Source organism: Pelodiscus sinensis, chromosome 5, assembly GCF_052426305.1.
Source record: "Pelodiscus sinensis isolate ZL-2025 chromosome 5, ASM5242630v1, whole genome shotgun sequence".
NCBI classification, from domain to species: Eukaryota; Metazoa; Chordata; order Testudines; family Trionychidae; genus Pelodiscus; species Pelodiscus sinensis.
This window is the reverse complement of record NC_143056.1, coordinates 47,734,930-47,756,281: the sequence shown is the minus strand read 5'-3', so window position 1 is coordinate 47,756,281 and position 21,352 is coordinate 47,734,930. Positions and strand designations below refer to the sequence as shown.

The 21,352-nt window shown below is 42.2% G+C and overlaps 1 protein-coding gene across 6 annotated transcripts in view; it reads right to left on the bottom strand.

The window, feature by feature from the left end:
- Positions 1-21,352, bottom strand: part of RALGAPA1 (Ral GTPase activating protein catalytic subunit alpha 1) — a 236,491-nt gene that overhangs the window by 178,340 nt on the left and 36,799 nt on the right. For all 6 annotated transcript variants that reach the window (XM_014570781.4, XM_014570783.4, XM_014570782.4 and 3 more), the window contains exons 6-9: positions 19,043-19,220; positions 16,084-16,199; positions 2,628-2,766; positions 210-421 (exon numbers count right to left, since the gene is read on the bottom strand). In XM_014570781.4, coding sequence (XP_014426267.3) covers positions 210-421; positions 2,628-2,766; positions 16,084-16,199; positions 19,043-19,220 — 645 coding nt within the window. The remainder of the gene's footprint in view (positions 1-209; positions 422-2,627; positions 2,767-16,083; positions 16,200-19,042; positions 19,221-21,352) is intronic.

Sequence of the window (21,352 nt, the reverse complement as noted above, 5' to 3'; positions counted from 1 at the left end):
GTAGAAAAAATAAGATTTAAATATTTGGCAATTTTTTCCAAATTGGATTCAAGTCTGGAAATTCTTTAAAGACAAACCGTCTTGATTCAATTAGCTAAAACTAACAAAGAAACACACACTGAAATTCTGCCAGTGTTATCACAACAGAAGACTACAAAGAATCTTTCAAAGTAGAGGAAATACTATTTGAAACGTGTGTTTGGTGATACCTGAATATTCTTTGGCACAATTTCACCACCTTCCATCCCAGGAATATGAGGTCCTGTATGAGGTTTTGGCTCAAGCCAGAAAGACACCAGCCATCGAATGACAATAACACGAGCCTTAAGGAAAGGTTCCTTTGTGCAAAATAGTGCTTCATTGGTTTCAGCATCTTTCTTTATCATTACATAATGTGGCTTTGGTCTCATCTGTGGTATCTCTGTGGTAAAAGCAAGCATTTTAAAATGAGAGTGTCAGAAGAAAGGCCTACCAGCTCAAAGCTCTATCCAACCCAACTGAAATCCCAATGTTTCTGGGTTTGTTCCCCCCCCCCCTCCAGTGCAGTACCACCATAGATTCCACAAGGAGATGAAACCGAAATATCAGTATTAGTAAAAGTCTAGAGCATCAAACTTCAAAAGGCAGCCTTTTCCCCAGGAGTGGACATTGTATGTGGCCTAGAAGGCTGTTAATTTTTTCTGTTGGATAAACAGCTCCATTTACCACTTATTTATGTTCTAATTTCTTGTGTGACAAACAATTCTTAATACATAAAGCTTAACTTACACAGTGCCTTCTTATCCAGATGATTCCCTAAGTGGTTTCAAAATTATGTACTGTATTGAGGAATTATGTAGTCTGCCACTGATATGGAGTGAAACTCAGTAAGATTTTAACAGCAACACTGTACCACTGTTCAGAACAAAAGTAAAGGATAGCCACCTTTCAGTTAAAACTACACAAGGAATTTTAAGTGGCAGAATGCAATTACCCAAACTGGATTTTGGCCCAAACAAGAACATCATTTTCATTTAGGGAATGAAGAAATAGCTGTAGTTTTATTTAGAAAAGTTGTTAATGATTGATCAAGTAGGATATCGAGCAACAATTCATAGATGAAGTAATTCACCTATTTTGCAGAGGGTTGTTTCATATCACTTACACCCCCCCATGATTGAGATTCTAAGTGTTGTATGAGGGAGAATGCAAATAAGTCAGAAACAAAGTGATGTCCACACACTCCTTAAGTTGGACCAAAAGGGTATCTTTGTTGGTTCATGAGGGTCTAGCATGGAAGGTCATGAAAGGAACAGATTGTGAACATACTAAAACAAGCATTAAAAAAACCTATGTCAATGTGGATCTAGAGATCCTTCTCCCCAGGCATGGAAGGGTCAGAGACTCTATAGTAATCCATAGGTTTTAACAGCAGTTCTGAGGAGTATGCAATAGCCCTTGCTGGCCTTTGTGGAGAGAAGCAACTGGGGACAAAGCATATGGCATAAAATTCACCTCCCCAATACCACTTTTCTTATAGGCATTGTTTACATTAGGAGGTAAGGGAAATGTTTTTTATGCAAGTTGGGGTGGTCAAGAGGCTGCCAGCAGGCTGGATTCAGCCTGCCAAGCCACCGAATCCAGCCCACAGCTGCCTCAATGGGACCCTTAGGCAAAGAGCAGCTCACAGTTTAAACAGTGAGCTGCTCTATACAGCTGGGGAGGGAGGCTTTGCAGCACACTGCCCCCACCCCACCAGCAAAATCTCTCAGCTCCCATTGGCCAGTTTCCAACCAATAGGAATTGAGAAATTTTTCTGGGGGACACGGGGCAGAAGTGTGAAGCCTCTCTACGTTCCCCTTCCCCATGCCTAGAGCAGAGCCATGTGGAGCGGCCATCTCACTGAGACTTCAGCAGATAGTCTGCCTCAGGTTCCTGCAGAGCTGCTGGCTGGGAGCCTCCTAGATAAGCACCTCCCAGAGTCCCAGCCACGGCCTGCTTCTGGCACACCATCCCTTCTTTCCCCTCAACTACTTGCCCCAGCACCAGCCACCACCCAAACACTCTGTACCCCATTCCCCAGGACACAATTCCCTCACAAACCCTGCACCCCTTTCTAGAGCCCCTCCCCCAAGGCCAGAATCCTCTCCTCCTGCATCCATATACCCTCCCAGACCCTGCACCCCATTCCCCTGCCCCAGATCACAACCCAAACACTTTGCACCATCTTCTCCCAGGTCACAACTCTCCCCCAGACCCTGCACCCCCTTCCAGAGCGTACACCCCCAGCCAAAGTCTTCTCCTGCACTCTCATCCTCTCCTCGAGGCTGCACCCCAAGCTCCTGCCTCAGATCACAGCCCCCTCCCTTCACACAAACTCCATCTCAGACCTCACACACCCTCCAGCACCCCAATACTCTGCCCAAGCTCCCTTCTGCACCCAACCTCCATCCCAGACCCGAGACTCCTTCCATAGAAATGCGATCCTTGACCACTTGCCAAACATCTTGGAGTGCCCCCTTCCCCTCCATTTCCATTTCTCACCCCTGATCCAAGTTCTCTGCAGGCAGCATAACTTAAAAAAAGCTGTATATCTATCCTGTAAATTACAATATGTTTAAGTAGCTGTAAAATCATTAAACACTTACCAAGTACAGGGTTATACAAGCTGGTTTCCTTGCAGATGTTTGGAAAAATATAAGGCAAGTAATATTTCTTAAAATATGAAAACAAGAATGAAAATCCCTTTTCTTGGTTTTCTTTGTTTTTCCATTCCAAACTCTTGACCTTAAAGAAAAAACAAAAACTTTGAGGCTGAAAAATGAAATATTTGTTTTGATCTTTCCCAAGTATATAGCATATGTTGCAGAAGTTTTCTGCAGTTTTTTTGACTGTCAAAAAAGTTAAGTTTTAATTAAATTAAAAGTCAAATGTATTTTCCAGATTTGCTAAATGGAGCAAATATACAGTAAGAGGACAGATCCAATCCTAATGCAATACGCTGTCTTGTATGATTAAGCAATAGGATTATACTCAGTTTAATTAAGTTACATTTTCAAAATGGTGGGTGGGACTGGCTAATTGAAAGTTTAGTAAGCCTGTCTTTTTTTTCCTAAGATCTTTTTCCAAGGTCTAGATTCAACAGAATACTTAACAATGTAAGTAATTTTAAAACATATGCAGAGTCGCACTGAAATCAGAGACTACACATAATTTTAAAGAGCATCAAATCTGAAGTTGCCCCTCTAGAACTGAGTTTAACATGTAGTAAATCAACCTGCTTTGTTTCAAAGTTACCTTATAAAATATCTATACTTAGCTGACATTCTTTTTGTGTATGCAATACTGTCCATATATCTGTTATAACATATACTGCAGCCTGCCTGCAGCTTGAGAGCAGAATCAGACCCATCAATAACTGACAGCAGGGCTAGGTTATGCTCTGTTTTCTGAAGTTCCTGTGCAAGCAACTTCTACAGAGAGGATAATTAAAGTGAATCGACAACATACCCAAATCCTTGAATGTCAGTTTACAGCTCTGTTCTGGATAATCCACTTGTTTCCAGAATGGTCTAAATCTGTGGAATTTATCATTCAAGAACAGAAACGTTCAGTAAGCACTCAGAAGTGTTCCTATTCTTTATGATAAGGGCTCCACAGACCCATTACAAAGGGGATTTTCAGAGCAGTGACCATGCAGGGATTATCTTTCAAATATGGACATCCAAAACAAGGTAGATTACATACAAGCATCCCCTCTATCTAGTCAAGGGCATTAAGATATGGAGAACTCTTCTGCAAAAGAAAAGGAGCAGCATTGGCTGTGACTGGATGACCAACATTAAAATTTGGATAAACTTAAAAAAAACAACAAATGATCTGGTAGCACTTTATAGACTAACAAAACATGTAGATGGTATCATAAGCTTTTGTGGGCACAGCCCGCTTCTTCAGAAAAAAATTCCAGTCATCTGAAGAAGTGGGCTGTGCCCACGAAAGCTTATAATACCATCTACATGTTTTGTTAGTCTATAAAGTGCTACCAGATCATTTGTTGTTTTTTTAAGTTTATCCAGTACAGACTAACTCGGCTACCCCTTGAAGCTATTAAAATTTGTCAACTACTAGTCACCTACAAATCTTAGTACATGACTACTCTGCTTTGTAATTGTGAATGATCTTAGGGGCTGGACTTTGGTGCCTATCTGAATTAAAACCATAATAATGAGACTTTGTTAGAGACAGCTCCCAATTTCAAATGAAAAACCTCATCTAATTAGAAATTAGTAGCCACTGGGAAGCATACTCTAATGGATAGGAAGTAGAATGACACTTTTTTCAGAGATTCAATCTGGGTAGTGCTGGAAGAAGCAGAATGAGGTTTCATTAGAATACCAAAATGAAGCATTGTACAAAAACTTCTCTTTAAAAATGTTAAAAACATTATACCTAAACTTAGCAGAAATTGATTGAGGATTTCGACAGCACAAATCTTTATTTTTAAGCTTTTTTTATTACAGATTTTAAATGTTCACAGATGTAGAAAGTTACAGGGAAAACAGTCAACAAAGTGATGAGACAATTAATACTAGACTGTATCTTTGATACCATTCCATTAGGGTCACCTTCATCTTGTTAACATCCTTTTCAAATAAGACCTTGTGCTCAACAGTATTCATTCTCCTCAGGCATATGGCGGACTTTTCTGCCACCATGTGTCTGTCTGGCTTGAATCAAAAGATAGTTCACGAAACAAAGCAATATGTATTCCTCAGGCTTCTCTACAGAACCCTTACCAAAAAAATTTCCAGTAAGAGATAAGTGAATTTTCTTCTTCTCTAAAGACAAACTCTAGAATCACATGCAAGTTCAAATGATAATGATCAAAGCTGGGAAAAGAAAAAGCCTGTTATCTGTCTGCAAAACATAAGAATTGTCTGAGTATGGTAAAATGAGAATGCTTAAGGAGAAATTTCATTTAGAAACTTAGATGATTAATCTAAGTTTCTGTTCTGATTGTTCTCAATTATCAGAGAATCACAGAACACTATAACTGGAAGTAACCTCGAGAGGTCATCGAGTCCAGTCCCCTGCCCTCATGGTAGGACCAAGAACCGTCTAGACCATCTTTGATGTCTATCTAACCTGCTCTTACATATCTCCAGTGATGGAGATTCCACAATCTCCTTAGGCAGCTTATTCCAATGTTTAACCACCCTGACAGTCAGGAAGTATTTCCTAATGTCCAAGCTAAATCTCCCTTACTGCAATTTAAGCCCATTGCTTCTTGTCCTATCATCAGAGGCCAAGGAGAACAATTTTCCTTCTTCCTCCTTGTAACACCCTTTAGGTACTTGAAAAGAGCTATCATGTCCCCTCTCACTCTTCTCTTTTCCAAACTAAGCAAGCCCAGTTCTTTCAGTCTTCCCTCACAGCTCATGTTCTCTAGACCTTCAAATATTTTTCTGGTTCTTCTCTGGACCTTCTCCAATTTCTCCACATCTTTATTGAAATGTAGTACCCAGACCTGGACACAATACGCCAACTGAGGCCTAATGAGCACAGAGGAGAGCAGAAGAAGTAGTAACTCACCTTTGCAGTAACAATGGTTCTTCAAGATGTGTGTGCCATGGGTACTCCACTATAGGAGTCAGGCTTGTCCTGGAGCCGCACATCAGAGATCTTTTCCAGCTGTAGTCCACCAGACCGCACATGCACGATACACATCTTGTGCTTTCCACGCCGTTTGTGTGCACACGGTCTGGCCCCCGCCAGTTCTTCCTGATCCTCTTTGGTCTGAAAAACGTAAGAGACAAGATACTCCTAAGAGGGGAGGAGGACGGGTCGTGGAGCACCCACGGGACACGCATCTCGAAGAATCATCGTTACTGCACAAGGTGAGTAACTTCTTCGAGCACTGTCCCGTGGGTGTTCCACTATAGGTGAATTTACAGCAGTAGCCCCTGTAACAGAGGCAGGATTCAAAGCTATTGTGCTGTAGCAGTGGAAAGGACTGCTGATGCAACCGCTGTATAGGGTAGAAGATGATTGGGGATGGCATAATGCTTAGCGAACGAGAAACCGGAGGACCATATAGCAGCCCTGCAAATGTCCCGTAATGGGACCCCTTTCAGGAAAGTGGTTGACGTTGCCATTGCTCGCGTTGAGTGAGCCCTCGGCGTGTGTGGTAGAGGTTTATTTTGCAAGGTGTAACATCTTTTTATACAGGAGATGATGATTGAAGAAATGCGTTGCACAGGAGATGATGATTGAAGAAATGCGTTGCACCGATAAGGAATGGCCCATAAAGCGCTCCGCCGTGGATACTAGGAGCCTGTGAGACTTGCAAAAGCATCTCATCCTATCGATGTAAAACGCCAGTGCCCGCCGGACATCCAAGGTATGGAGGCGTGCCTGCTGCGCCGAAGAATGAGGTTTGGGATAGAATGTGAGAAGAACAATTTGCTTGATTATGTGAAATTCCAAATTTACTTTTGATAGAAAAGTAGGCTGAGGACGTAATATCACTCCCTGAGGGGTGAATATTGTGTAAGACGGTGATTCTGAGAGGACAGACAATTCACCAACCCTTCATGCAGAGGTTATTGCCAGCAGAAAGATGACCTTTATTGTGAGGGTGTGTAGGTCACACGTTGCTAAGGGTTCAAAAAGAGGTTTGCGTTAGGGCATTCAAGATTAGCTCTAGGTTCCACGGGTCCACAGGTTGTCTATGGTGTGGAAAGATTAGCCAACCCCTTCATAAATCTTTGTCATTGGATGAGAAAAGACGGAGTAGCCATCCACTGAATGATGAAAAGCAGTGATAGCCACTATATGAACCTTAACGGAGGAGCAGATATAAAAGATAGTCCAAAATGCAGTGAATAGGTGTCGAGTATGGATCTAAGTGTGCATCAGAGCACCACGAAGAGAAGCATCTCCACTTGTGAAGGTAAATATTCCATGTAATAGATTTTCTACTATGTAATAGAATGTGTTTGACAGCTTGAGAACAGATCATTTCTGTTTGTTGGAACCAATCAGGTACCAAGCTGTCAGAGCGAGGTGATCGAGCTGAGGGATGTATCAATTGTCCGTGGTTCTGCGTGAGCAAATCGTGGCATCTGGGAAGAGGATATGGAGAGCAAATTGACATGCGAGACAGGTAAGGGAACCACGTCTGCCATGGCCAAGAGGGGGAGATCAGAATCACCATAGTTCCTTCTATCACTATTTTCTCCAAAACTCTGAGAATTACGGGAATGGGAGGGAAGACGTATAGAAGATGGTGACTCCAGTCGCATAAGAAGTCATCCCCCATGGAGTTCCATCCGATCCTCGCCCTCGAGCAGCATTGCGGGTACTTTGCAACATGTGGCAAAGAGATCTACGATGGAATATGGTATAGAGTACTTCTGAGTGCAACCCCAATTCACGGTTCATGGAGAAATGTCTGCTTAGGGCATCAGCTGTGGAGTTCTGCTGCCCAGGGGGGTACTCTGCAATGAGCGTAATTGTGTGTTGGTTGCACCAGTTCCATGAACGTATCGCTTTGGTGCAAAGCAATCAAGAACAGGCTCCTCCCTGTCTATTTATGTAGTATACTGTGGTCATATTGTTGGTAAGAGCTCAAATGACTTAACCACGGATAACTGGGAGGAAGAGCCGGCACGCATTGAGGACCGCCCACAATCCCAGTAGGCTGATGTGCAGCAGTGATTCTTGGGGGGGGGGGGGGGGGGGAGGAGGAGAGAAACATAGGCCCTGGTCTTGTTTGCCCTGTTGGTGGGCACCCCAACCTAGGAGTGATGCATTGGTGGTCAGTTGCATTGTTGGTTGGAGGTGATGAAAGGGAATCCCGCCCATTATATTGTCAGGGATGGTCCACCAAATCAGAGATTTCTTGATGTGAGCAGGTATTGTAACTCTCCTGTGGATGTCGTGGATGTTTGGGATATATATTGTAGCTACATATGGCCCATGGGATATAGATCGTAGATGCCACATGGCCCATGAGCAGTAGACAGTAGAGTAGAGGTGCCTTGGGACCGATAGAGAGTACTTGTATCAAGTCTTGGATTGTTTGGAATCTGTTCATGGGTAAGAAGGCACATGGCTTGGTTGAGTCAAGGTGCACGCCAATGAAGTCTTTTGATTGTTGTGGTATCGTGGATGACTTTGGGACATTGAGAATAAGCCCTAGTGTCTTGAATATAGATCTCGTGGTGTTGGTGGCATGAAGCGCTTTGGTAAACGAAGGTGCTCTGATTAGGCAGTCGACGAGGTAAGGGAATATCAAGTCATCGTTGGTACACCGTGACTACTACTAACGTCTTCGAGAAGACCATGGGAGCCGACGAGATACTGAAAGGCAGGACCTTGTATTGGGAATGGTCTGTGCCTATTTGGAAATGTAGAAATCTTCTGTGGGCCAGATGAATGGCATCTTGTAGGTCAAGGCACATGAATCAATCTCTGCGTAGTGTTGGAACGATCATCTCCAGGGTAACCATCCGGAAACATTGTTTTTTAAGGTACCGATTTAAACTCAGAAGGTCCAGCATGGGCCTCCAACCTCCCAACTTTTTCTGGGTTAAGTAGTAGTGGGAATAAAAACCTCTGCCTCTGAACTCATCAGGAACCCTCTCTACTGCTCTGATGGTCAATAGATGAAGTGCTTCTTGTTTTAGCAGAGGCTTGTGAGATGTGTCCCTGAAGAGGGACAGGGGTGGGAGGACGTAGTGAGATAAAGGGGATGGTGTAACGTAGTGCAATGAGTTTCAAAACCCATCTGCCGGTGGTAATACGGGCCCATCGATAGTGAAATGGCTTTAGATGATGGAGGAATAGCATATCTGCGGCACGAGGATGGTTGTTTAGCGGTCCCTTGACCGAGGCATCAAACTTCCTGTCTGGTGTTTTATTGACTGGATGCTTTGAGTTGAGATCGTCTTCTCTGTTGACGCTATTTGTTGTGTTGATGGTCTTTTTGTCTGTATTGGATCATTGGATGGGACAACAGTCTTCGTCACTGGTACGGTGTGTACCGTTTGCGGCAGTAAGGCGGGATATATGTCCCTAAAGTTCGGAGCGTGGTTCTGGAGTCCTTGCCTGAGCGGAGGACTTGGTCCGTCTTCTCCAAGAAAAGAGTGTCTGTCAAAGGCAAGATCTTCAACTTTGGACAGGAGGTCTTTTGGTACTGCTGCTTGTTGCAGCCATGCTGTTCTCCGCATGACCACCAGGTGGCCGTGGTCCACGCTGCAGTGTCTGCTGTGTCCAGGACTATGGGCAGAGCTGTCCTAGAAGCTGCATAAGCCTTCTTGAACCACTGCCTTGAGGATGTCACATTTGTCGTCTGGCAAGCGTTCTATAAGTGGGACCAGTTGAGTAATTATCGAAGTTATGACTGGCCAATAATGCAGCATAGTTGGCCAACTGAAGAGTCAATATTGCTGAAGAGTAGACCTGTCGGCCAAAAAGATCCAGGCATTTAGTGTCTTTTCTGCGCCATTGGATTTTTGCTGGGGAGCTTTTGCCCTCTGTTGTGCTGCATCCACAATGAGAGAATTTGGTTGTGGATGCGTGAAAAGGAATTCCATGCCTTTCACAGGGATGAAATATTTGTCTGCTTTCTTGTTGGTAGCGGGAGTCGATGCTGGCATGCGCCATATGTCATCTGCTATTTCTAAAATGGCATCATCAATTGGTAGTGCCACTTTGGACTATCGTGATGGTTGCAAATTCCTGAGCAGGTAATGCTGTTTTTGTTGTATTTCAGCAAGTTGGACTCAAACTGACCGCTCCCCTCTTAAACAACTCCTGGAACTGACGGAGATCACCCGTTTGGGATATATCCCCCTGAAAAACTGTATTATCTGGTGATGATGAGGACTAGTCAATGGGTGACCATTCTTGTAGTTCTTGTTCAGAAGAGCAGTGTTGTGGCTCTGAGGGAGGTAGCATGGAAGGCAGAATTCCAGTTGGGGTAGGTGGCCTTGTTTAGGGCAGTGTAGATGAATGCACCCCGGTAGGTGATGGTTGTGACCGGTGAGGGGACGGTGATGACAACGTGTCCCGATGAGGTGAGTGGGAGTGATGCCTATAGTAACGGTAGTGACTGGGGGAGCGATCGTAATAGCACGAACTATCTGGGGACCTGGCTGGAGTAGTATCTATGCCTGTGTGTCCCCTGGTGTCCTGAATGACTGGAGAGCATGGGGGCGATCGTGATCTATCCCTGGAGTGCGTAGATGGAGTGGGTGAGTCAGTACTGATAGCGGTAACGTGGTGAGACGTGAGGGGAATGATGAGTTCGCCATGTATAATGTCTCAGTGAATGTCTCAAATGCACCAGAGAAGGTGAAGGTGGTTCCGATGAGAAACGCACGTGGTCCGGGCTGAGAGAGGGTGTTGGTAATTTACGAGGCTTCTGCTGAATCGCAATCTGAGCCAGGAATTGCTCAGGCGAAGATTACCCTGGAGTCAAAATTTCCCTGGGTACGGACTGCGCCATGGCATAGAGAGGCGGTGCCGTTATTGAGTTGTGCTGTGGTGCCTCGCATGGCAGTGCCATCTGTGTAGGCGGTGCCGCTGCTAGATGGCATGCCGGTGCCAAGGTTAACGGTACTTGTTATACCATTCAGCCAGTTAGGCACCCACCTTATAGTAACCCTACGTAGGTAGTATTTCCCTAGTTTATTGATAAGATCATGCACGATTGTATCAAATGCATACCACATCCACTGCTTTTCACTTATCCACGAGACTTGTTATCCTATCAAAGAAAGCTATCTCATTAGTTTGACATGATTTGTTCTTTACAAATCCATGCTGCCTGTTACCTATCACCTTATCTTCCAGATGAATTCCTTAATTACTTGCTCCATTATCTTTCCTGGCACAGAAGTTAAACTGACTGGTCTGTAGTTTCCTTGATTATTCTTATTTCCCTTTTTAAGTGCACTATATTTGCCCTTTTCCAGTCTTGTGGAATCTCTCCTGACTTCCATGACTTTTCAAAGATGATAGAGGAGGTATCTGAGCCTTTAGCTATCAGCTCCTTGAGTATTCTAGGGTGCACTTCATCAGGCTCTGGTGACTTGAAGACATATAACTTTAAGTAATTTGTAACTTGTTCTTTTTTTAGTTTAACTTCTAAACCTATCCCATTTCTACTAGCATTCACTGTATTAGGTATCCTGTCACCATCAATATTCTTGGTGAAAACTGAAACGAAGAAGTCATTAAGCACCTCTACATTTCCAAATTTCTGGTTAATGTTTCTCCCTCTTCACTGAGCAATGGGCTTACCCTGTCCTTGGTCTTCCTCTTGCTTCTAATATATTTGTAGAATGTTTTCTTGTTACTTTATGTCTCTAGCTAGTGAGCTCATTTTGTGCCTCTGCCTTTCTAATCTTGCCCCAACATACTTGCGTTATTTGCTTATATTAATTCTTTGTAATTTGACCTACTTTATCCTTTTTATAAAACTCCTTTTTGATTTTTAGATCATATATGATCTCCTTGTTAAGCAAAAATGGTCTCGTCATACTTGCTATCTTTCCTAAACAGTGGAATAGTTTGGTTTTGGGCCTTTAATAACGTCCCTCTGAAAAACTGTCAATTCTCTTCAGTTGTTTTTCCTCTTCAGGTATGTCTACACTGCAACACTATTTTGAAATAACTAGCACTATTCCGAAATAACTTAGTCCGTGTCTACACAGCAGGCAGCTATTTCGAAAGTGTCAAAATACTGTCAAACTGGAGGACTTCTTACTCTGACTCCTATAACCCTCACTGTACAAGAAAGAATGTTCTATTTTGAAATTAAGTGCTGTGTAGACAATCCCTATTTCGAAATAAGTTATTTTGAAATAAGATACACAATTGACGTAGCTCAATTTGCGTAGTTCATTTTAAGTTAGCTCAGCAGTGTAGATGGACCCTTAGTCTTGCTTCCCAGGGACATTATCTACCTGCTCTCTGGTGATGAGGGACTTCAACTATCCAGACATATGTTAGAAAACATATGCCTTCTGAAATCCATTGTCTCTATTTTTCTGTTCTTCCTTCTACCACTCCTTAGAAGCATGAACTCTATGATTTCATGATCACTTTCACCCAAGTTGTCTTCCACTTTCAAATTTTCAACCAGTTCCTCCCTATTGTTAAAATCATATTGAGAACAGCTTTTCCCCTTGTAGCCTTCTCAACCTTCTAAAATAGAAAAAATTGTCTCCAGTGCAGTTCAAGAATTTACTGGATAATCTGTGTCCTGCTGTGTTAGTTTCCCAACATATGTCCGAATAGTTGAAGTCCCTCATCACCACGAAATAGTGTGCTTTGGATGTTTTTGTTGTTTAAAAAAAGTCTCATCCACCTCTCTGCCCGAGTAGGTGGTCGATAGTAGACCCCCTACCATGATATCACCCTTGTTTTTTACCTTTTAACCTAACCCAGAGATTCTCAACAAGTCTGCCTACTATGTCCATCTCAACCTCAGTCCAAGTGTATACACTTAATATAAAAGGCAGCACACCTCCTCCCTTGTTCCTTCCTGAGTAAGCTATACCCTTCTATACCAATATTCCAACCATGTGTATTATCTCACCAAGTCTTTGTGATACCAACTATGACATAGTTGTGTTTGTTAGCACTTCAAGTTCTTCCTGCTTATTTTCCATACTTCTTGCATTTGTATGCAGGTATCGAAGATACTGATTTGATTTTGCCTCCCAGCTCTGCCTTGTCCCTCTTTAATCTCTACTATTATAGGCCATACTATTATAGTGCATACTCTCACAGTTCTGACCCATCTCCTAGGTCTCCATGTTTGTCCACTTACCTTAGGATTTGGTCACCTGTCCTGTCAAAGCCTAGTTTAAAGAGGCTGGGGAGAGGGTTTTAATGCTCCTATTTGAAGAAAGATTATGGATGATTTTCATTCATGAACTTTCCACAGGTTGTTGTGACTGGAAGTGGCACACAGCAGTTTCTAAAACTTTTGCACAGCCCTAGAGCGTCTCTGGACAATATTGAATGACTCTCATCGGATCAAAGTACACAAGAAGCTCTAGTTCCCAAACTGAGAAAGCCTAGCATACATAGGGTCTTACTCCACAGTTGGGAAGTCTGCAGACCTCTTGGACCCTACCAAAGTCACAGTCCATTTTGATCAGTTTCACAGTCACAGGATTTAAAAAAAAAAAAAAAAAAAAAGTTGTGATTGAAGCAATTTACATCTGAAATTTCACAATATTGTAAATGTAGGGGTCCTGACCCAAAAAGGAGTTTGGAGACTTGGAGGTATGTGTGTGTAAGGTTACTGCTACCCTTCCTTCTGCACTGTACATGGTGGCAGCACTGCCTTCAGAGCTAGGTAGCTAGAGAGAGGTGGCTACTGGCTGGGAGCCCAGTTCAGAAGACACAGCCATCAGCAGTAGCAGCACAGAAGTCGGCATGGTATGGTACTGCCACGTTTACTTCTGCACTGCTGTCTGCAGACCCAGCCCTCAGTTAGCAGTCACCACTCTCTGGTCCTCCAGCTCTGCAGACAGCGGCAGAGAAGTAAAGGTGAAAACACCATACCATGACTGTGAATTTGGCAGAGCCCTAGAGATAAGCAATGGAGATCAGTTACTGGCCCTGCACTTGTTCTAGTTACCTCTTCAAAAGATTTATTTCTCCTGTTGTACTTCAGACTTCTTCAATTTCCCACATCACCAGTATTCCTTTCCACAGTATCTGGCAGGAGGCAGGATTGAAAGCTGACATTACTGATGGCTGAATAGTCTTAGGTTTCCTTAAAAGTTTCTCACTGTATCATTAAGGCAGCTGGAAACAGATTTGTCTGTCTTACCTCGAGAACCAGAGACCCATATATAATTCACATGAAAAAGATTTGAATCCCATTTCCTCCTCACCCACTTTTAATCCAGGGAGAAGCTGATGGCCCACAATGAATCTTAAGAATGCATTACTTGCAATATGATGAACTCATATTAGCACCGCTTATAAAAGCGCACAAGGGCACTTAGGGTGTCAGAAAATAGTTCTTGTTTACTTTTGTTGGACTAACGAGACCTGGAAATTTCAATGCCCCTGGGAGCGGACTGAAACGATGCCAGGCATGGCAGCCTTTGAAAGGCCTGTATAATGAGACCACCACTCCTTCAGGTAAACATCTCTTCAGTGAGAAATCATGAGTCACTGATCAACCAGGGGAAGTAGCCACATTTTAACGTGGTATCACTACTGCATATAATTATACCATTTGGCACCTGCTGGCTTTATAAACTGGAGGTGGGGAAAGAATGAAAAAAAGTGGCAAGCCAAGAAACCATTTATTGCCTGTTAACTCTTCCAGATCTGGGATGCTGCCCCTCTCATCACTCCATAATCATCTGCTCATGAGATGAAGTAGAGGCACTGGTGAGACAGTGAAGCTGGGAATAATAACCTGGACATCAGGCTATGGTGACCCACAATAGCAGCTGAGAATGATAGCCCAATACTTTCCTATTCTTTAAGGCTTGGCAGGAAATCCCTGTCCTACTATTACATGCTACCAAATTACATGAGAAGGAATATATAGATGTAACTTTCCTTGGACAGAGCTTAGTTTCACAGTGAACTCTTGCCTTCCGACCTATCCTCTGGTGTTCGATATAATATTTGATTCCCAGCTGTGTTGGAGTGTTGGTCTTCTTCCCCTTAGGAGAAATAATTCCCTTGGGAGGCTCCGGGAGGGTTGCACACGTACAGGAATCGGTATTATTTATGGGCCTGGTCTTTTTTACTCTGATCTGTCAGACTGTGCACTATGGAGCTGAGCACAGGAACCAGGGACTGAGGATTATCCACTCTGCTGCACACAATGCAGTGAGCAAGAAAAAATAACTGATATATTTCCCCTTTCTGAGTCCGTCCCATAAGCCTGTTTCAAAGGCAGTAGGAAATCAGACTCAGAAGACTCCAAAAATATTTCAAGAGACTATCTCCCTGTCCTCCAAGAGGCTTAGTTTAGTTGTTTCCCCTCCAACATACAGGTTCCTCCTGAGTTCCTCAAGAAAAATACTGACTTTCCAGATCTAGATCCCACTTTGCTGAACGGAATTTACATGGATCAGATACAACTGTTGTCCCAGTAGGTCTGAGTGTGGGACATGAGTAGGGATTATTAGGGAAGCAAAATTCAGAAGTGGGCCCAAATACCCCTTTACTGCATTCATGAGCATCAACAGTGTGCAGTCCCCTTCATCCTTGGTTCAGGAGATAGGCAGCACTTGAGTTCCCCAGTCCAATGTATAGTTGACAGGCTATAGGTGTAAACTGTCACCTGGCATTTTGCCCCTCGGGCTTCACTTTCCTCATGTACTTTGAAGAGAAGAGGCGCTGACTGCCTGATTTGCTCACTTACTGCCCCAGAAAGGAAGGGAGCCAAGATGACACTACTGTGCTTATGATATAAGGTTGAAACTGTATGCCAGCAGAGCTCCCCACAACACACTTGAAAAGAGGATGAATACAATCCAGATTCATCCTTTTGCCTCTGGGGTTTCCTCAACCCAGCACACTCCTTGAATCCTGTAAAAGGCAGCAGTTGCTGAATACACCTCAATGGCAGAAGTGGACCTGAGGGAACAGTCTCCCCAAAAATCCAATGAAACCCTAGAGACACAGCTGGGAATTAGACATTATTGAACTAAACTGTTGGGGGAAAAAAAATAAATAATCAAACTTTATTTCAAATGTTTAGACTCTCAGAAAACTTTACAGCAGATAAAGTTGGACAGAGCCCATCAGCCACATGAGGGCAGGAAAAAAACCTGAAGGGAACTTCCAGAGGCCCAGCATTACCCTCCTATCAGTGACTAATAGGTCTGTTTCTGGTCCCAAGCTAAACCAGGCTGAAGTACATGCTACAATTGATCAGTGGAGCTTAGCACAAACAAGAAATGCACTCTAAGAGAGTATGTTTTCTGTAAGGTGTGGTTTTGGAAGACAAAACAATAATCACTCATTCCTGTGCATCTTTACGGTGTTGCTGGTCCATTACAGTAGATAACCAAAAAATAGTTTCTTTTCACAATGTGGAGAACATACCTGAATAACTATGTATTTCAAGAGTGCTTCTAGAAAGTAGCTTGTAAGATCTTCTTGACCTTTATCTCCTGACTGTGGAGGGACAAGTGGAGTAATTTCCTCTACTGTCACTTGCGCTGTCCAGAAATTAAAAAAAATAGTTAATTAAGATGATGGAACAAATTAATAAACAATCAATTTGTAAGCACCTAGAAGGTAAAAGGATGATATTTAATAGCCAACATGGATTGGTCAAAAACACCATGAATCTGATTTCCTCTTCAGCGCATGGACAGGAGGGAAGAAACGTATGTAATTTATCTTAATTTCAGTAAATTCTTAGAAACATAATATTCTCATAACCCTTCTAGCAAAATGTGATCTACCTGAAATTATTATAAGGCTGGGTGTAAATAATTGAAAAGCACATATCCAAAGAATTATTATCAATGGCATGCAGTTAAAATGGGAGATTTTATTTAGTGTGGTCCCAAGGGAGTCTATCCTGAGTCTGGTACTGCTTAATACTTTCATTAATTATTTGGATAATGGGATGGAGAGCATGCTTTTAAATTTGCTAATGACCTAAACCTAAAGGAATTGCAAACCTTAGCACAGGATTAGAATTCAACTCACCCTTTGCAAATTGGGAAACTGGAAGGCAAGTTCAAAGTACTAAACTTCGGAAGGAAAAAAAAATCAAATACAAAATGGAGAACTACTAGATTGGCAATAGTATTGCAGAAAAGGATCAAGGAGTTATATGTTGAATGAGTTAACAAGTGATATAATTGCAGATAAAGCTAATCTAATTCTGGGGTGTATTAACCGAAGTGTTGTATGTAATAAACAGGAAATTATCTATCTATTCTACTTGGCAATGGCAAGGTCTTAGCTGGAGTACTGTGACCAGTTTTGGATACACACTTTAAGAAAGATGAGGACAGAATAGAAAGAGTCCAGAAGAGAGCTACAAAAATGACAATATATTTAGAATAGCCTCACCTATGAAGAAGAATTAAAGAAACTGGGCATATTTAGTTTTAAGGAAAAGAAACTCAGTTCTTCTTTTATATATGTGTGCTGGAAAGTTGGCTGCTCAAAACAAAAGTCAATACAAATTACAACCAAAACCCCATCCCTAGAGTGATTCAAATGTAAAGACTTTGCCAGAAGCCCCCTATTAGTTGGCTTAGTATTTTTCCCTTTTATGCAGTAAGCACTCATCATAGAGGCTATCCCTGCTTAAGATTCCCTTTGAACCTTAAACCTGTTTTATGAATACTGTTGCTGCTTTTAGGTTTTAGTTACATTTAAACTTTCCAATTACATTATTTCAGTCCTTTTCTATTTTGTACGAATGTAATTAGAGCTTAGAATTTTTTCTTCTTCCTCCATAATTCTTTGCTGCCCAACAGTATGTAAGCCCCACCCTCTTTGTCCTTCCTTTCCCATTGTTCTGGACAGTGCAGTACAAGACAACAGGAACCTCTGGAGGCCATCATGGCATGATCCACACGATGGAGCTACTCAAAAGCTGCAGACCCCTGGGAGCGCTGGTGTCCCCAGCAGCCCACCAGGATAGTTGTTGAGAAACCAAGTTTGGCCTCTGCTATGTCAATGGAAGTTCATTGAAATGTATGTTTCAGCAAAATAATTTAGCTTTTAACAAACCAATGATTTCTAATAAGTCTTTTTAATCAGAAAATTCCTGACCAGCTTTAGTTATGATAAACAGTAAGAGGAGAGGATAGTATGAATCCATTTCTTTTTGAAAAGGTGAAGTTGAAATAAATCATACAGGGAGTCTTGTGGAAATAGGGATACAGCTGCAATTATAAAATATTGTTCCAAGTGACGTGAAAAACTCATTGTCCAAAGAAATGATTGAGACTAAGAATCTAGTAGGAATCAAAGGCTCATCCATATGAACAACGAAAGTATCCAGTTGCATTAGCTAGTATAAAAGTGAAGGCAAGTCATGAATGGATATAAACCCTCATGCCTCAAGGCAGAAGGCCCCAATCAGGGTGAGTTTACACAGTAGCGTTATTTTGGAGTAACGGCTGTTCTTCTGAAACAACAACATGAGCATCTAAACAGCAATTCTGTTATTTTGAAATAAATTGGAAATAATGGACAGCTTATTCTGACTTCTGTAAACCTCATTCCACAAGAATTAACGCTTATTCTGAAACAGCTATTTCGAAATAGGACACTCCACTACTGCTATTTTGAAATACGTATGCAATGTAGTTGTACCCTTAGTCTAGACTGCAAACTTTTTTCAAAAGAAGCTTTTTCAAAAGAGAGCATTCACACCTCAAAACTGGATCGAAAAAGCGATCTGCTTTTTCAAAAGAGCACCCAGACTGCATGCACGCTCTCTCAAAAGAAAGCCCTGATTGCTATTCACAGAATGGCCACCGGGGTACCTGCGCTTTTTTTGATTGCCTCTTACGAAAAATGCGTTCTTCCTGGTAATCTGAGGTTTACCAATGTTGAAAAAAAAAATTCTGCGTTTGCAGTGTGGAGGCAGGTGAAGTGGGTTTTTTTTTGAAAAAGGGCCTTTTCTTGAAAAAAACTATGTAGTCTAGACATCCCATAGGAGAAACTGTAATTTCTACAGGTAAGGTTATTTTATAATTGTCCACTATGGTGTTTCATGCGCCTTTTACTCAAACATCAGGTACTGGTCACCAGCAAGATACTGGACTAGTTAAACCACTGATGTGTAGTGGTAGAGCAACATGTATGTTTGTAAGAGATGTGGAAGGAGAAAAAGAAGTCAGGGTGAAGGAAGACACCAGGATCCTAGAAGCTCTGGGCTCAGCTGCACTCATTAGTGGTTCCACAATCCATATGAGTAACAGAAAGCAGGTCAGACTACTTACTTTAGTTATTTATACAGTAATTGAGCAATGGAAAAATTAGTGAAATGGGACCATGTAAAGAACTTGGTAATGTTAAAATTACTTACTTTCTTGCACATTAAGTGGCGGGTTAATTAGATTATCTAGTGTTCGAGGTCCATACTCTGACTGCAGTGATGAAAATCCAGGAATTAAGCAAGAAAACATACATAGCTGTTCTTTACTACAGTTATTCTGAAGTGCTTGCAACCACAAGAGGAAGAGGCGCACACCTTCTCGCCGGATCTTAAAAAAGGGAAAGAGGGAGCTTTACGTTTGTCAGACTCTTCTCTTTTATAACTATATTACATTCTATTGTATAGACTGTCAAATAGTTTCCTTACATTTGCATATGAATAAGCTAAGGACCCACTCTGTAGAGTACAAAAGCACACATTCTCCCCTTTCAGTAAAGAACTGCACCACACAGAATGTCAACAATACCATTCTTTTTCTTCAAAAGTAATGTTACAAAATACATTTAAATGTTTTCATCTTTCTGCTTATAACTATGATAGAAAAAAAGTCTCTCTCTCTCACACGCACACATACATACTGAAGGGTATGCATGGAGAGGCATGCTGTGGCTCACCACCCTAGCAACAGCCTGGGGGAGGCCAAGGGGAGGGGGGTGAGCTTGGCATGTGGACTGGAGAGGTGCAGGCATGTGACAAACAAAGCCATATATGGAAAGGTTGAATCTGATTGGTTTAGAAGTTTGTGTTATGTAACCTGTAACCATGTGCTATAAAACAGCAAGGGGAGGGGCTCCTTGCTCGAGGGGCTCTGGCTGATTTTAGTACCGGGGCTCTCCCTTTGTGCACATTGAATAAAGTATTGAATTGAATCGAATTGAATCGAATTGAATTGAATTGAAGACCCTTGATTCTGCCCAGCACCTGAGTCTCTGGGAACCGCAAAATCCCAACAGTTTCTTGGCGCAGCGAGCAGGGTGAGAAATATCCTTCAGGATCAAGACCTACAATCAAGTTGGAGGGTGATTTTGTTCATTTTTCATTTGGTTGTGTGTCCCTGACCTGACTGGTGACTCTCACACCTTTTGTAGTAAGTGAAACTGGGTGTTGGAGAATTTAAGGGGTTTGTTGCAGTTTTGTAACATTTTGGTTGCAGTCTTAAGACACTGTGCTTAGTGTGGGGGCAGGTTAAGCTGTAAGTTCCTCTGACTAAGTGTTGTTGAAGTGGGAAATCAAAGAGGCCATAAGGACCAACAGTTAATGTAGGGGCAGGTATAGCCATAAGTACCTCTAGTTAATGTGTTGGCTGGCCCAGATCTCCTAAGTGCAAATTGTTATTAGTTTGTAAACAGTATTGTATTTAAAGATTTTGAGATTGGAGGCTATTTAGGTTTAAAAAAAAGGGGTAAGATGAAGGGATTTAGTGATCCACACTATGAAGAGTGTTTAATTAGTGCTTTTATCACTATTGTAGCAGTAAGTTTATTAGTTTTCTTGTTGAGATATCTTGGCTGTGTGACTGAAAGAAAGAAGGATGACCAACCCCCATTACAAGTGGGCAATACTGATTTTGTGCATAAACCACAATATTTATCAAAGGACAAATTGGCTGGCATGTGTTTAATTGTTGATTATGAACAGCTGGTTAGAAAGTGTGATATGCTAAAAGGAAGGATAGGAGAGTTAGAAGGAGAGGTAGAAAAACTGCAAACAGAAGCAAAAAACTATAAAGAAACAGCCTTGCAGGAAGAGAGAGCTTGTCCCTCAGCACCTTTGGACCCTACATGTGGAATGTGGGGATATCAGTCTGGTTTTATGGCTCCAGTGAGAGTGCACACTGTCCTTAATCCTAATCAAGGGGAAGGGGACCCTGCTACTGTTAGTCGCCTAGAGCACACTCCTATGAGTCCATCTGACTTGCGGAGCATGTTAAAAGAATTGCCATCTTTGCAGCTTAATAACCCAAACCTACCCTTCTGGGAAAAGGTGCAGGAGTGGATGGTCATGGGAGGCCTGCATGCTTTTGATGTTTTCACCATGGTAAAAGCAAAATGTCCTGTGCACCCTGACAGTCAATTTTGGTTTGCATTTACTGTTAAAGGGAAACAATATACTTTTACTCGCCTAAGCCAGGGTTTTCATAACTCACCTACTTTGTTTCATAGAGCATTAGCTGATGTGCTGGCAAAGCTGCCAGACATGGCTTCTTGTGTTGTACAGTATGTTGATGATCTTCTTATCTCCTCACCAGATTGCCAAACGCACATGAAAGACTTAGAAGTGATCCTGCAGCACTTGGCAGACAGTGTGGTAAAATGTAATGCTAGAAAGGCTCAGATTGCAAAGGAGCAAGTATCATATCTGGGGTACCTAATATCCAAAGGGTACAAGCGTTTAACTGTT